Below are 16,922 nucleotides of genomic sequence, written 5' to 3' on the forward strand. Positions count from 1 at the left end.
AAATTCTTTGGTTCTGAAAAAAAGAATGGACCCTTTTATTCTTAAAGCTTAACATAAATAGACATCCAGAGTGGAAAGCAGTGCAAATGAATGCAAACACGGCTTCTCACAACACTCATCTTTTATCAAGATGGATGTCAGTGTAAGCTAATGAATTTTGTGTAATTTCCATACAAAACATGAGTATGAAAAAAGTGTTTTTCATATTTTGTTTTCGAACCACGAAACTGTTTAACCATGTGTCGTGCCAAAGTTGATATCCCTGACAAAATTTGTTTCCCCTGCATCAGGAGCACACGCAGGGCTCTCCAAATCACGGGCAAACACTATCCCACATTCTGGATTTGAAGCTCACAAACACTTCTAATAACGACTAAATACTGAAATTTTGGAGATGTTAGCTCCTTATACAGTGAAGTTATAGTGGGATACAAATAATATCAGGCTGATCCTGCCACAATATGTTCCCCCCCTGCCTAAATCATGGACAAAGAGTATCCCACATTCTTCATTTTTAGTTCACAAACGCTTATAATGACTAACTAGTCCTAAAACTTTGAAGGTTTTAGCTCTTTATACAGTAAAGTTACATCTATTTATCAGATAAAATGTCCTTTATTTGTTAAAATAATCCCATCCGATACCACATGAGAACAATAAATATGTAAGTTTCTGTTGTAACCCTCAAACTGAATGGTACTGTTACGACACTCATTTTTCACTTTTTCACAAAACTAAAACATCACTACTTCCACGTCTAATTGTCTGTAATGGAGGCAGAAAAAACTGGATCTGCACTCCGTGCCCAGCGAATGCTCGCAACGCAAGAGGTACAAATTTTGTCAGGGATACCTACCTTGGTACACCTGGTTTGGCAGCACATAGCGAGGCTCCAAATGCTTTTAGTGTGAACTCCAGACCGCCGACAGGTCTCGCACACAACAGTCACTCTATCATATGACGCATGCTGCTCCGACGTGCTATTTCATTACGTGGGTTACGCCATGTTGCAAGTTTTGTGAGATGTTTTTGTGATATTTAATGGATCGGATTACTTTTTTTTTTCTCCCCGATATCCAGTAATTTAGATCAGGATCAGACTGATACAGATACTGTATATCGGATCAATCCTTCCCTAGTTATAAGCACATGACTCAGGACAGTCAACAGTTTAGTTTACTTTGTCAAATGGACTGGTACTTATATAGCAGTGTTTCCCAACCTTCTGGAGCCACGGCACATATATCACATTAGAAAAATCACACAGCACACCACCAAGCAAAAATGTCACAAAAAGCATATTGATCATTTTTCCCCGCACACCAGGTATAGCGGAATTGGCTCAGTTTGTCCCCAGTATAGTTTGCTTTCTTCTAACCACTACTCATGCTAGGGGCGTCGTCTGGGTTGGAATTTTCTCCAAGACCCAGGTCAGATTGAGTACTTTTCTGTTGCTATTACGCATTGCATTCTTTCACTCAGAGCATGACTATTATGTAATTTCTTCTTCTTCTTCTTCTGTTTTACTGGCAGTTGGCAACCCATTCAATTAGAGCAGGTAGTTGTACTGCCCTCTAGTGGAAGAGAATGTAATTGTTCTGCCCATTACTCACGCCGGACGCTTAGAGTACTAATCAGGTGGAACCAGGTAATATTCCACGACACACCTGATCATTGGTTGGGAAACACTGTTATCGAGCACCTTTCTACTTAATATGGGCATTCAAACTGCTTTCACCCAGTCACACACATATTAATACAGTGCTTCTATCTTTACTAAGCACTTTTATCTAACATGTCAACATGTTCGCACTCTGATAGGTACATCGGGGGTAAACTTGGGATTCTGTAACTTGCCCAACGACGCTTTGACACATGGACAGAAGGAGCCCGAGATTGAGTCATGGGCTATGTGGCACTTAGCTATTTGTTTCTTTAGCCTACTTGTAATTAGCTTCCTGCCTTCATTCATTCCAATAAAAGCTGGTAGAGGAATATTGTCTCTGTAAAGTAACATCCATCCATTCTTTTCTGTTTAACCAGTCGTCAGGAGACTGGAGCCTATCCCAGGCTTTGCTTCTTGACTCTTTTTAATGCCACATGTGGCACAAATAAAATACATTGTCTTTATAGTCCCAGATTACTTGTGGAAATGAAGAAGTTTTTTTTTTAAACAACTCAAGTGAACTTACAGGCAGTTACATTAACAGGTTAGACAGATGGTGAACTGGACCTTTAAAGTATCAATACATACCACACTACAAAAGGCAGACTTGGATACTATTCAATAGTAGCTCCATGTGATCTTCATCAAGCTACAGATAAACACACAGAATGCACTGTCACACACCAATACGGACCCACCTAATGATTGCTTGAGGCTGATTATCTCCTGGAATCTGACCTGTCTGAACAGTTTCACTCATATAGGGAAACGGGCTTTATTGACTCTGCCAACAAAGAAAATAGTAGTAAAAAAAATTCCCCGTATTTCTTCAGAGGATTTCATAGAAACAGACACAACCTGATCACTTGGTAGTCTTCGCGCCCACTGTTAATTACAAGACTTGATTTCCCATAAACATGGATTTCTCTTGTTGTCTGTTCTTAAGGAGAAGAAGCTGTAATTTTAAGATTACTGAGGTATTTCGGCTTGTGGTTGTTTTTTCTTCTTGGTTTTCCATTAGGCCTTAATTCACCATTTCTTTGGATTTAAATGCTGTACGTATTAAACTGAAATGTTCTTCTTCTTCATTATGTTTGTCCTTAAGTCAGCAAAGATTAAAAACTTTTTAGGAACAAGGGAAAAACTGGAATCACACATTTTCATATCAGGTTTTACACTCATCCAGGCTGGAGAAACTGATCAGGAAGGCTAGCTCTGTGGTCGGCATGAAGCTGGACACTCTGGTGACAGTGGCAGAGAAAAGGACATTAAAGAAACTGCTGGACATTATGAACAATGCTGGGCATCCTCTGCACACGGCCATAAACAATCAGAAGAGTCTGTTCAGTGACAGGTTGCTTCTCCCAAAGACAAGAACTAACAGACTTAAAAACTCCTTTGTCCCACACGCCATCAAACTGTTTAACTCCTCTCTGGAGGGGAGAGGGAGGGGAAACAGGAGGACAAAGGAGGGGGGAACAACTAAGCTGTAGCGCCTCTTCACCTCACTGTACAATACCTTGTGCAATACTTTTTGTAAATAGTCAACAGTGCAATAGACTCAATACTTGAAATGTGCAATTCACTTGTATTTTTATTTTTTATTCCTATTTATTCTATTTATCCCCTTTGTATATTTTATTTATATTTGTCTCTGTATTTATATATGTGTGTGTGTGTGTGTGTGTGTGTGTGTGTGTGTGTGTGTGTGTGTGTGTGTGTGTGTGTGTGTGTGTATATATATATATATATATATATATATATAACAATTCTGTAACTGTAACTTCGGTCGTTGCTGTGCTTTTTTTGGAAGTCGAATTTCCCAGAGGAACCCACCCGAGGGATTAATAAAGTTCTATCTTATCTTATCTTATCTTACACAGCTTAACCTTTCCTCTTACCTTTATCGTTCTTTTTAGGGTCTCTCCTCCTCCAGAGCAAAAGAGATCCTGGCCCGAGATGGCCCCAACGCCCTCACACCTCCTCCTACAACACCTGAATGGGTCAAGTTCTGCAAACAGGTAAGAGTCAAACATCCTCCCCTTGCAAACCGGACCTGTGGTGGAATATCCAAATAGTAGAAATGCAAATTAAGTCTGTGTCACTGTAAACCAGTACAACCAGCAAAGCCTGATTGTTATTTCCTCTTGTTTCCAGCTGTTTGGTGGTTTCTCCATGCTGCTGTGGATTGGTGCCATCCTCTGCTTCTTGGCTTATGGTATCCAGGCTGCCTCAGAAGATGAACCTGCAAATGATAACGTAAAAATAACATCTTCAACTAGATTGTTGTATGTTAAACAGTGTTGATAAGGTCACTTTTAAAAATGTATTCCACTACAGATTACAGAATACATGCCCCAAAATGTATTTTGTAACATATTCTGTTACGTTACTCAGTGAGAATAACGTATTCTGAATACTTTGGATTACTTAATATATTATCATGCTTTTTACAACTACATGAATGTAGTATTGCTCTGTGATTTATGACTATTACTTGGTTACCCGCCATACCAATACCAATATCAACTAGATTTTTGAATCTTAACATAAAATGAGTAACAGTAGGGTGGACATTATGTAAGGCTTCACTTTTTGCAGCGGTCTCGTATTGAAAACTATTCCGTGCTTATATAAAACAGGTCCGCGGCTCCAAATCGTAGTAAAGGGACCTCTGGCTAATACATTGGGCTCTGTGACTGGCTCATAGCCAAAAATTAGCTTTACTTTGTTGTTCCGGTCAGCTTTGCTAGCGAGAGACAGAGAGAGGCGTTGAAAGGCTGCTCCAACGGAACTTATTGTTTTGGAGGAAAACACGAACACGGTGTACAGTCGAGTCTTAATAGAAAATTTACAACTGGGCTAGTCAGGTACTCTTTTTTTGCTGCAGTGGTTATTATTATAGTTACATGCTTCCAACTCCCGTTTCTGGTCGGTGACAACTCGTACTTTTCCACTCTTCTTTTTCTCCCTCCTCGCGCTCACAGACACATAACAGGTATGGCAGTCCATTCTCCCTGCAGCACAGACTACACTGCCCATGAGGCTACATTCTTTAGAGCTATGTCTGTAACACTCTGCCTGTTGCCTTCATATTAAATAATTTTTTAAATAATTTAAAAAATATTTCTTTATGCTATTATGCGGGCCGCAAGTAGGGGTGACATGGGCTGCAAGATTGAGACACAGGCATTAGAGCCTAATGCATGTTTTGTTTGGGTTTCCACCGGCGTGGAATTACCAAAAATAAAGAGGGCATAGACTAGCATATGAAACAGAAAAAGACCACCGTGTAATCCATTTATGTTAACAAAGTAACTGTATTCTGAATACCACTTTTTTTAACTGTAACTATAACGGAATACAGTTACTCATATTTTGTATTGTAAATACGTAACGCCGGTTCATGTATTCCGTTACTCCCCAACTCTGATGTTAAATAAATAATGTATAACACAAAAGATGACCTAACTGCGCCTTCTCTGTTAATGTAGTTGTACCTAGGTATTGTGCTTTCTGCTGTCGTCATCATCACCGGTTGCTTCTCCTACTACCAAGAGGCCAAGAGCTCCAAGATCATGGAGTCCTTCAAGAACTTGGTCCCACAGGTGAGACACAAAAAGAAAAGCTAATGTAACAGCCCATTTATACACACTGTTTTTGTATCATTTTGCTTGGTAGCCTCCCGGCGGTAACACCCAACAGTACTAGTTGCACAACTCTAAGGAGTAGCGTTTCTTCATCAGTATTACAACAATGATGATGCATTTTTACCATCACTCATCTGACTTTTTGTTGATGGGAAAAGAAAGAAAATACATATTCATGTGTCTTTTGACATATCTAGGTATGCTTGAATTCCTAAAATTCCTAAAATATCTTTGATTTTTATAGCAAGCCCTGGTTATCCGTGATGGCGAGAAGAAGAGCATCAATGCTGAGGATGTAGTGCTCGGAGATTTAGTGGAGGTGAAAGGAGGAGATCGAATTCCTGCTGATCTCAGAGTTGTCTCTGCTCACGGCTGCAAGGTTCTTTAACTCAAATACTTGTGTTAATTACACCATACATTTTTCTAGAGTGGGGGTTTGACAGCTATGGTTTTATTTATATAAATCTTATTTTATGTGTTATAGTTTTTGAGTAATTTTTCATTCTTGAAGTGGCAAAATCAACCTCAGTCCTCCACCCTTGTGCATCACCTGATCATCACCACTGGTCAGCGATCACAGCTTATTGCTGACCCTGTTAACATGTTTGTTTCTTTTTTTTCATTCCTCAGGTGGACAACTCCTCCCTGACTGGTGAATCAGAGCCTCAGACTCGATCTCCAGAATTCTCCCATGAAAACCCACTGGAAACCAGGAACATTACTTTCTTCTCCACCAACTGTGTTGAAGGTACAGACACAAAAATTGATTTACTGTCTAATTAGAGAAAACATAAGCTTAATGATCTCAAGTAAAAGCTGATAGGTTTGTAGCTTGAACCTATTCGCTGGAACGTTGAAGACAATATAATTACACAGCAAGCAAGACACGAAGTAGGCAAAGTTCTTCTTGTTACTCATGCATGAGGGAGACCTGCCTGGAGCCAAGTGTCGTCCCACCACTTGACCTCCATCAGACTCTCAGCCAGGTTCCCCATAGCACTCCTTTTATTGTGGTTACATGAATATGCATAGGGTCATTAACATATAACATCTTACATAGGTATACATGTGAACAAAGAATACTCTGTGTGTGTGTGTGTGTGTGTGGGGGGGGGGGGGGGGTGTCAGAGTGTGACCCCATAAATGACTTCCCTAAACCTGCTGGTCTGGAAGTCCAACAGTTCATCTAAACAAAAGGCACTTAGCCTAAAACAGATACAGCCATGTTTATCCTACCATAAAACAATAAAACAAGGTACGACCTCTTCTCATGCTCCCAGGATGTAGGTGTGCATTCCAGTGTGGAATACACACCAAGCCTTTGCAGCCTGTTAAAGATCACACATCCTATCACTACACAATTGATTATACACCTCTAAGCATATATGGTTAAATATTTCTAAGCATAAATGACAATCAACAATACAAAACCTAACAAAAGCCAAATGAAAAGTCAGTGGAATCAGTCTGTCTTCTCTTTTCAGGCACAGCCAGAGGAATCGTCATCAACACTGGTGATAATACCGTCATGGGCCGCATCGCCACCCTGGCTTCCAGTCTAGAGGGCGGAAAAACTCCCATTGCCATTGAGATCGAGCATTTCATCCACATCATCACTGGAGTGGCCGTTTTCCTGGGAGTAACTTTCTTCATCCTTTCTCTCATCCTTGGATATAACTGGCTGGAGGCTGTCATCTTCCTTATTGGTATCATCGTCGCCAACGTGCCAGAAGGTCTTTTGGCTACTGTCACTGTGAGTTTTGGTGTCTAATGGCATTCCTTTTAAATACCTTATATTTATTGATACAAAAAGACTGTGGTTCTTAAAACCTAAATTGTCTGTAGGTGTGTCTGACTCTGACTGCTAAGCGTATGGCCAAGAAGAACTGCCTGGTGAAGAACTTGGAAGCTGTCGAGACTCTGGGGTCCACCTCCACCATCTGTTCTGACAAGACCGGCACCCTGACCCAGAACAGAATGACTGTGGCCCACATGTGGTTTGACAACCAGATCCATGAGGCTGACACCACTGAGAACCAGAGTGGTACCTCTTTTGACAGGAGCTCTGCCACCTGGGCTAATCTGTCCAGAATCGCTGGACTCTGCAACCGTGCCGTTTTCCTGGCTGACCAGAGCAACGTTCCCATTCTGAAGGTGAGAAATTTTCATCTGTAAAACTGCTCTAGTTCATCCATCGTGAACATCAACAAAGACTCCAAATAATTTCCCATCCAAATAATCCATCTGAAGGAACAAATCAGAAACATTTGTTTTCCATGTAACAAGTTCTCATACCCTTGGTTGTACACAAAGACAATGCTTATTACCCCTCTTTCCTGAGTTTGATAGTATACCCAATGAATACTGGGAATCAGTGACTATGTGGGAAGTCCTGGCTTGGAACTTTTGGGATTCAACCAGATACAAATGCAGCCAAAAAGCACTACAAATCTTTATGAAACCACTCAAGATAATTAAAGTCTGTTTTAAATATACAGATGTATAATAGTCTTCGTCTAAGTCATGGTCTCCATAATCATCTATCCAATTTAGTAAATTACATCCACAACCATGTGATTGCCATATTTTTGATGTAATTCAGCAACAGATTACCTAAATACAGTTGTGTACACATCAATTCTCATTTACAAAATGTTGTTATAAAGAAGGCATGGAATGTGATGATAAACCTATTTTACTAACCCTGTTTTTTGCTTAAATCCACAGAGACATGTGGCTGGTGATGCCTCAGAAGCTGCCTTGCTAAAGTGTATTGAGCTGTGCTGTGGATCTGTTAACGAAATGAGAGAAAAATACTCCAAAATTGCTGAGATCCCCTTCAATTCCACAAACAAATACCAGGTATACCATCCACACAGTGTGATAAAGCCCTTAAATGTTTAGATCAAAAAAAGCACATCTATAGACAAAACACATACTATAAAGTTGCAGAAAGCCTTGTTTCAAAGTCTTAACTTTAGAATTAAGGCAATCCCAATCTTGATTTCCTTAAACTTGATTTGATCTGGGGGGATGCTGCACACTAATATAGTGCTAAGCTGTCAGTCTCAGGCTAGTTACCCTTTGCACTTTATTATCTATTTCACTATAAATGAGGGCTTGATTTACAAAAGAAATATCACATTGAATTAAATAACACTTAAACTAGAGATTTGGATGATAAACTATTGAGTATTTACTCGGGCTAGGGCTGTCAGTGTTAATCGCATTAAAATGACGTTAATGCCAAAACCACATTAACGCGGCTTATCTCCGTTAACGGGTTAATGTGGATCACCCTTTGTGTGGGGCTGGACGGCGTCAACGCGTTAGTGTGGGTAGCTCGATTAACGTGTTAGCGCCACGTTAATGCAGTTTTGCCGTTAACGTCATTGCAAAGCGATTAATGCTGACAGCCCTAGTATTTACTGAAGTTATAAATCAGAACAGAATGACTGTAATATCCTTTTACACTTCTGCAATCATACTACTTGTTTCAACCAGGGGAGTCGCCCCTGCTGGTGAGAGTACATTGCATGAACTTACTTTTCAGGGCCCTAAGCCATGTCTATATTTTACATATATTTTATTTCAGTCTAATTTTAACAACAGCATTTTTATCAATAAAACTTGCCTTACCTGAATCTATTAAATGTTTTTGATTAATCTAGTAAAAAGTCTTGTCAAACGGTTTAGAGTAAAGCTCTTTTAATTTTGCTTCACGTAAATCACTTAAACCTGCATTTAAATCCAGTCTCTCTGCTGTCCCACAGCTCTCCATCCATAAGAACAGCACTCCTGGGGAAACCAAGCATCTGCTGGTGATGAAAGGAGCTCCAGAGAGGATTTTGGACCGCTGTTCCTCCATTTTACTTCAGGGCAAAGAGCAGGCTCTGGATGATGAGATGAAAGACTCTTTCAATAACGCCTATGTTGAGTTGGGAGGTCTTGGAGAGAGAGTACTGGGTACAGCTAGCCTCCTTCGCTATCTGTATATTTCAATTTTAGCTAGCAAAGGGGAATCTTTCAAGTATTTTCTTTGTATCTTATTCAGGTTTCTGCCACTGTCACCTGCCTGATGACCAGTTCCCAGAGGGATTTGCTTTTGATACTGATGAAGTGAACTTCCCCACTGAGAACCTGTGCTTCGTCGGACTCATGGCCATGATTGACCCTCCTCGTGCTGCTGTGCCTGATGCTGTTGGTAAATGCAGGAGTGCTGGAATCAAGGTATGATAACTTTTTGGATGACCAGATGTTTGTTTTTTGTTTGCACAAAGTATTCCATTTTTTTCTCTTCTTTCTCAGGTCATCATGGTCACAGGTGACCATCCAATTACAGCCAAGGCTATTGCTAAAGGTGTGGGTATCATCTCAGAAGGCAATGAGACTGTTGAAGACATTGCCGCCCGCTTAAATATTCCAGTTTCAGAGGTCAACCCTAGGTTAGTTCTCTTTCAAAGATTTATTGAAGTAGCTTTGACAGTTTCTTGACCACAAGTGAGAACTGTTCAAAATGTTTCTCTCTTTAATGATACAGCTTTAAAGTTTGCTTGAAATTGCAAAAACTGCTAAATTAAATTAACTCTGTCTTTCAGAGGTCCTGACTGCTACACAGCCAAAGAGGCTTTTACCATTAATTTACATCTATTAAATCTTGGTGTGATGCTTAGCTGGTGGCTTTGCTTTTTATTCATCAACAAGTTATTGTGTGTGTGTGTGTGTGTGTGTGTGTGTGTGTGTGTGTGTGTGTGTGTGTGTGTGTTTGTGTGTTCACGTTAAAGCACACTAAAATTACTATCCTTCTTAGTGCTTTTGCAGGGTTAGGATTGTTAGGCTCTTTTAAACTCATATAAAACCTCTGTTTACAAAATATGACATAACATTCTGTTGGATTAACTAAATGCTAAAAACAAAAGGTTGGGATTCACTGTCTGCACTGAGGATTGATTATTTTATTAGGTGACAGTGTTATTGAGCACTTTTTTGCTGACAGTACCAAAGTTCACATAATTTACTTTTTGAAATGTCCTGATGTAATCTCCTGATGATACCCTACTGTTATACTAATGTGTTTGTAATTTCTTCAGGGATGCTAAGGCCTGTGTTGTCCATGGTGGTGAACTTAAAGACATGACCCCAGAACACCTTGATGATTTGCTGAAGCACCACACTGAAATTGTATTTGCCAGGACCTCCCCTCAACAGAAACTGATCATTGTGGAAGGATGCCAGAGACAGGTGAGCATCGGGGGGGATTCTCACAGACACAGTTTGACAAATGTTTTGTTTGGAACTTGTAAAAACATGTTCTTCCTTGTCCAGGGAGCCATTGTGGCCGTGACAGGTGATGGTGTGAACGACTCTCCAGCTCTGAAGAAAGCTGACATCGGTGTTGCCATGGGCATCGCTGGATCTGATGTCTCCAAACAGGCTGCTGACATGATCCTGCTGGACGATAACTTTGCCTCCATTGTCACTGGAGTGGAAGAAGGTAAGATCTATATCAAGACCTACACCTGCAGAAATCTGGAAATACAAAATACAAAACATCACTGAATCTACTAAATTACTTTGTTCAGGCCGTCTGATCTTTGACAACTTGAAGAAGTCCATCGCCTACACTCTGACCAGTAACATCCCCGAGATCTCACCCTTCCTCCTCTTCATCATCGCCAACATCCCTCTGCCCCTGGGAACCGTCACCATCCTCTGTATTGATCTGGGAACTGACATGGTGAGCTGTTTGGCTCTTCATCCTGTTCTATAGAGAGATTCAACTGAACTCAAATATGGGTGGAAAGTTCATGTGTATATTTATTCACTTGTGGTTTTGCAGGTCCCTGCCATCTCCCTGGCTTATGAGAAAGCTGAGAGCGACATCATGAAGAGACAGCCCAGAAACCCCAAAACAGACAAGCTAGTGAATGAAAGGCTCATCAGTATATCCTATGGACAGATTGGTAAGGCATCATTTATTTATTCAGCTTTAACTATACTGTATCCATATTTTTGTGGCAGTATTTAAGAATTCTGCACCTTCAATATGACATATAATTTTCCAAAAACCCTCAAAAAGTTAATTCTAACTCTTCTGCCAAGTTGTGCATTATTTATATACATCAGTTGCATTTGAATGGTCTATCTAAAATGTCTGCAATTATGAAGGGCGAGCTATTGATAGATGGGAATTAATAATAATAATGGATTGGATTTATATAGCACTTATCAAGGCACCCAAAGCGCTTTACAATGCCACTATTCATTCACTCTCACATTCACACACTGGTGAAGGCAGCTACGGTTGTAGCCACAGCTGCCCTGGGGCAGACTGACAGAAGCGAGGCTGCCATATCGCGCCATCGGCCCCTCTGGCCAACACCAGTAGGCGGTAGTGTCTTGCCCAAGGACACAACGACCAGGACAGAGAGCCCAGGGATCGAACCGGATGAACTTCCCAACCCCCTGAGCCACGGTCACCCCCTCGAATGGCTGATGGCTGCAGGCCCCTGCCAGGCATCGACGCTCCCACCCTAGGAGTGGGGATGGGTGCAGCCTAGATGGTCACGCCCTGGGGGTCGGCACGGACGCCAGAACAGTCCCTACCTCCTTCACTCTGGCGGCAGTGGCAGCCAGGTCCAGATCCGAGCTGCCATGCCTTAATCACCTCCACATGCTGCTCAGTCTTGTCCTGCAGCTCTTCCCGCCAGAAGCATGACAACACCGCCTGCTCTTGTTGTGTGGCTGTGAGTTTGATCATTATTCCGGCCAGCGCCTTCCCTGGCTGGCCCGGTCCTGGGTCTGCCATGCCACTCCACTCCTTGGTTTCGGCACCACTGTAAAATAACCACAGCAGACCCAACGACATTCTTACACTTTTCAGCATCTTTATTCAACCACTTTTCACACACACAGTTGCTGTACACTCACAATGGGCTGCATTTCTGCAGCTGTCAACCACACACATCCACAACAACAACAACTACAAGATTAAACAGTCACAGACTTTTAAGCTGGCGAAGCGTGATTGCAGTTGCCACGCAGGTTCATCCATCTCACCTGGAGAGGCATTGCAGACCACGCCCCACTACAAATACATATCTCTTGCTGCAGTTATTTGCAAACCTTCAGCAATCCCACTGAGAGTGACATCAGTCAGCCCAAGTAAGACTGAACTACTGGTTTCAGAAAGGTTGCCTCCTATCAGCTAACCTGTGCAGTCACCTTGTGATCAAAAGTAGTCGGGGACTTTCAAGCACCGTACAGAATGTAAAAAGAAAAATCAATACAATCTGCATTTCCTGAAGTTCCCTGTTGTTTTTCTCCTGTTAGGTATGATGCAGGCCACAGCTGGCTTCTTCACATATTTTGTCATCCTGGCTGAAAACGGTTTCCTCCCCATGGACCTGATAGGACTGAGAGTGCTGTGGGATGACAAATATCTAAATGACCTGGAAGACAGTTATGGACAGGAATGGGTCAGTCACAGTAATTCTACTACATGTACTCTGAACTAGGAGAATTATTCAGCTTTATTGTGTTGTTCACTTGAATTTCAGTGCTTGAAAAGGCTTTCTAAGCTTATCATTTTGTTTTTTGTGCACTAGACATATGAGCGCAGAAAGATTGTAGAGTTCACCTGCCACACAGCTTTCTTCACAAGCATTGTAATCGTCCAGTGGGCTGATCTAATCATCTGTAAGACCAGGAGGAACTCCATTTTGAAGCAAGGAATGACGTACGTATATGTGGAGACACAAGAGATCTCAGGGCGGGACTTACATCAAAACTAAGAGCACCTTTAAAGTTTAATGATGTTGTGATGCTTGATTTTAGAACATCTAAGAATATTCACCAGTGTTTTGGTGATTCTGACTTTTTTTCCCTGCAGGAACCGCATCCTTATCTTTGGGCTCGTTGAGGAGACTGCACTGGCTGCCTTTCTGTCATACTGCCCGGGCATGGATGTTGCCCTAAGAATGTACCCTATGAAGTGAGTCAAGCACACAGACAAGCTTGTGCTCTTCTTTTTAATCTAGTAATACCACAAATTCAGGAAAACACCCTTAGAATTCAATAATTATTCATAAAGCACACTTTTGCTCTTCCAATGTTATTCTTGTGGCCGTCTTCTTTGTCACCTTTATTCGTGCAATGACATTCATGAACGCAAGACAATCCCCTGGTAAAGTGTTGATCTTGTTGTGTTTAATTCAGTGGTGTCATCTTGCTTTACCTTCTTGTTGAAAATAAGACGGCTATTATCTAGTGTCACTGGTAATTTCCTCTTCAGAGGCAGAGCGAAGCACAAGAGCTGCTATTACTAAGGAGTTTCTTTGCCCAAAAGAGAACAATAGAAAGCATTGAAGACACTTTAGGCTCATTAGCTGAAAAGTTCGCATGCTACTTCCCTAACTTACCCACTCCCCTGTTTCTTTGGGTGTCTTCTGGTGTTTAAATAATCCCAGTTTCTTATTCTGTGTTGTTGTCCCTATTTCTGATTATTTTACGCTCTTTTATTTTTTTAATTTCTTTGTTTACCTGTGGATATATTCAGATGTAGACAGCTGCACTAGATCTAGGACACTGAAATAAGCACAAAAACATAACAAACAGATCCCAGAGTTTTGTGGGCTGGTTTTCAGGGCTTTGCATTAGTGGTCTTTCAGTAACCTCGTTAGAGTCGCCAGAGAGCAGTCTCAAAGAGATGAACGCATCAGCAGGATATGTCCTCGACCCAGAGTCCTCAGATTTCTCTGCCTCGTTTTGCTTTAACAGCTTCTGAATTCATTCTAATAGCCGGTTCTCTGCAGCCTAATGCTCACTCCAAAAGCTTTTCATGTGCCTTTATTGAACCTGAAAGAAAAAAGACGAGTATGCTTGTGTTTTGTTTTGCTTTTTTTGCCATGTAACTCATCCTGACTGTCCATCCATACCTTTAGGCCATTGTGGTGGTTCTGTGCCTTCCCTTACTCCCTCATCATCTTCCTTTATGATGAAGTCAGAAGATATATCCTCAGACGAAACCCAGGAGGTAAGAGCTTCACTAACTCTGTTACATTTTTTCACTATCTGAGGCACCCAGGACCCCCGTTTTGTCTCTGCATTTTAATCTGAATGAAGTAGCGTGCAACTCCTTTTTACCCAAATGAGAAATCAGAAGCACAAAATGTGCTGTTTTGCGTTAAAATCTATTGTACATCCAAATTTGAAGAGAAATGATCAAGTGCTTTGACAAGCCTGCTACTTAAAGGAATAGTTCACTGCAAAATCTAACTTGGGCCTGTAGTGCCCAGATTTGGTGATACAGTATAGGCTGTGGAAATGTCTCCATTCTCTTAAATGTCATGAAACTAAATAACATTCTCCTTGTAGTGCCAGTGGCACCGATGTATCCTTCCTGTAATCAGGGCCTGGTTGCTCAAAAACTCTACAAACCTTGTTTTGCACAGTTTCATGTGGGAACTATTTTCATAGTACTGAACCACATCCACTGAAACAAAGGAGCCCATCAGCTGGCTGGCATTAAAGCTCAGCTGTTGGTTGGGTGGAAGGGGGTGGGAACCATTTATGTTTACGTCCTCTCAAGTTGCTGCAGTTAAAAGCCCCTCCGTGATCAGTAGATGTACTCTTTCTCCTGCACAGTCATACAGTTGATAGGAATTGTTCCTGCATTAAACTGCCCACATCAAGGATTTTTAAGGATTTTTATTATGATACTCTGACCAGAACAAAGTTGGTGGAATTAATAACAGGTAATAGTTACATTATATTTAAGCAAGGCACACATCTGTGAAGCTGATGTTTCTAAAAGTGGCCGTTCACCCCAATGCACACGGGTGGATAAATGGGACAACAGTGCATTAAAATATGTGTGTTTCATTTTCCAGATTTTTATTTCATTTAATTTACTCTTTTTAATTTATTATTATTTACTATATGCCAAATCCCATACAATCACCACCTAATACACTATGTTGCTGGCCTTTCCACCAGAAATACTTGGATTTTTTTAGGATGTCCGACTAGTTAACCTTTAGACTAACACATGAGACATGTTAGGACAGTTTTACTCAATTACATTTACATGAAACTCCACTCATAGCTTTTGAGCTACAGGGTCATTTCAGTGTCTTGTGATCCTTTTAGTCATTTCATCCCAGGCTGATTATTTATGGCCTCACTGATGATGTCATCTCATCAGCATCTGTGAGACCAAAATGACACAGCCTCTCCCGCCCGTAGGATACATCTTCTAATAGCATTGCCACCAAAGCCATGGTGGCATTCGGCCAAAGTTCAGCAACATATATCTTCAAAGCCCCGCCCCCCCCTTCCACAAGTCGAGTCTCTTTTCTTTTGATTGCTGCCAGCAAACTTAAAGGATTGAGTGCAAGCTTGTTGAAACCATGGCTTTTGTTTTTTCAACGCATCAGTTTGTCAACCCTGGTGCATGTGAGGCGAGATGTGCGATGTTCCTAATTACGTCTCCTTTGGTTTCTAGGTTGGGTGGAGCTAGAGACATACTACTGAGCCAGCGCCATGCATGGGACACAGGAGTGTTTCATATGCTACACCTATGTTTGAGATGTTAGACCACTAACACCACAAGTCATAGTCAGATTATATTGATGTATGTGTGGGGCTTTCAATAAAACATAAATACTGTGCACTGACGCTGCTTGCATAGTGGTTAATTTTGTCCAGGCTTTCCTTGTTGGTAAACGTGGGATTATCTCATCATTTAGGGTCATTTTAGCCTGTTTTCTGTTACTTCTAACAGTCTGACAACAAGTCAAGAGATCACTTTGTCTGCTCAAGGGCACAGAGTATTTCTTGGCCACCATGTTGCCTAATCATTCATTACAAGCCCTTATGTTCATTTCTGAGATTTTCCATGTGTCCCCCACCCGCCCCCACGCCCCCTAGTGTTTTGCAAGCTCCCTCCCACTCCGTTGCTAACCCCCCACCCTGCAATAGTTGAGTGACTACAAACAGCCGTAAGTTTACTACAAACACATCCAACAACCCCCACCAGTCAGCCATCAAGGACAGCCCTTAATCCTCACAGCTAAAGTTTCAGTTGCGTTAACGGCACGTGTCGGTTCCATAAGGGACATTGGGGGTCACGGGTGTCCTTCAGTTCCACTGTGGCTCTTTGAGCGCTAGTGCTGAAAACTTTTGGGCAGTCCATTTGCTTCACAGGGACTGTCATTCAGTTAAGAAGTCAGCAGTCAGTGGTCGCTCTGTTCAAGGGCACGGCGTATTGCAGGCACATTATGTTGCTTAATCATTCATTGAAACCTTGTCAGTTAAAACTTTATGGCTTTACTTTAGACTTTGCTAACCTCAGGAATGCTGAGGTGGGGATTCCAGTGGCAGCTGCAAACCTTTTGGATCCTGTTAAGTGTATCGACCGCACCAATTAAAATACACTTTTCCATTCAACTTTGGCCAAGTTTGCAAGAGATAGCTAAAAATTTTAATCTCAAAACACTTTCAAATTAGATTCTTTTTCCGAGGGGGAGGGGGGGCGTTGTTTTGAGCTTCAGGCTCAGTGGTTTACTCCCTATGCATTCCACATGCTATCGTAGTTTTGAGTAGCA

The 16,922-nt window shown here is 41.5% G+C and overlaps 1 protein-coding gene across 2 annotated transcripts in view; it reads left to right on the forward strand.

Moving 5' to 3' along the window:
- Positions 1–15,993, forward strand: part of LOC146681101 (sodium/potassium-transporting ATPase subunit alpha-1-like) — a 60,345-nt gene extending 44,352 nt beyond the window's left edge. For both annotated transcript variants that reach the window (XM_085448359.1, XM_085448358.1), the window contains exons 4-23: positions 3,586–3,687; positions 3,824–3,925; positions 5,161–5,274; positions 5,561–5,695; positions 5,947–6,064; positions 6,801–7,069; positions 7,162–7,470; positions 8,044–8,178; positions 9,090–9,282; positions 9,371–9,546; positions 9,625–9,761; positions 10,407–10,557; positions 10,642–10,810; positions 10,899–11,053; positions 11,156–11,279; positions 12,649–12,794; positions 12,924–13,054; positions 13,208–13,309; positions 14,259–14,350; positions 15,821–15,993. In XM_085448359.1, the coding sequence (XP_085304485.1) occupies positions 3,586–3,687; positions 3,824–3,925; positions 5,161–5,274; positions 5,561–5,695; positions 5,947–6,064; positions 6,801–7,069; positions 7,162–7,470; positions 8,044–8,178; positions 9,090–9,282; positions 9,371–9,546; positions 9,625–9,761; positions 10,407–10,557; positions 10,642–10,810; positions 10,899–11,053; positions 11,156–11,279; positions 12,649–12,794; positions 12,924–13,054; positions 13,208–13,309; positions 14,259–14,350; positions 15,821–15,849 (2,889 nt within the window). In that variant the 3' untranslated portion in view covers positions 15,850–15,993. The remainder of the gene's footprint in view (positions 1–3,585; positions 3,688–3,823; positions 3,926–5,160; positions 5,275–5,560; positions 5,696–5,946; positions 6,065–6,800; positions 7,070–7,161; positions 7,471–8,043; positions 8,179–9,089; positions 9,283–9,370; positions 9,547–9,624; positions 9,762–10,406; positions 10,558–10,641; positions 10,811–10,898; positions 11,054–11,155; positions 11,280–12,648; positions 12,795–12,923; positions 13,055–13,207; positions 13,310–14,258; positions 14,351–15,820) is intronic.
- The last annotated feature ends 929 nt before the right edge of the window (positions 15,994–16,922 follow it).

Source organism: Copadichromis virginalis, linkage group LG23 (assembly GCF_057382275.1).
Source record: "Copadichromis virginalis isolate Kocher_CV1m ecotype Utaka linkage group LG23, C_Virginalis_male_GT1.1, whole genome shotgun sequence".
Lineage (NCBI taxonomy): Eukaryota > Metazoa > Chordata > Actinopteri > Cichliformes > Cichlidae > Copadichromis > Copadichromis virginalis.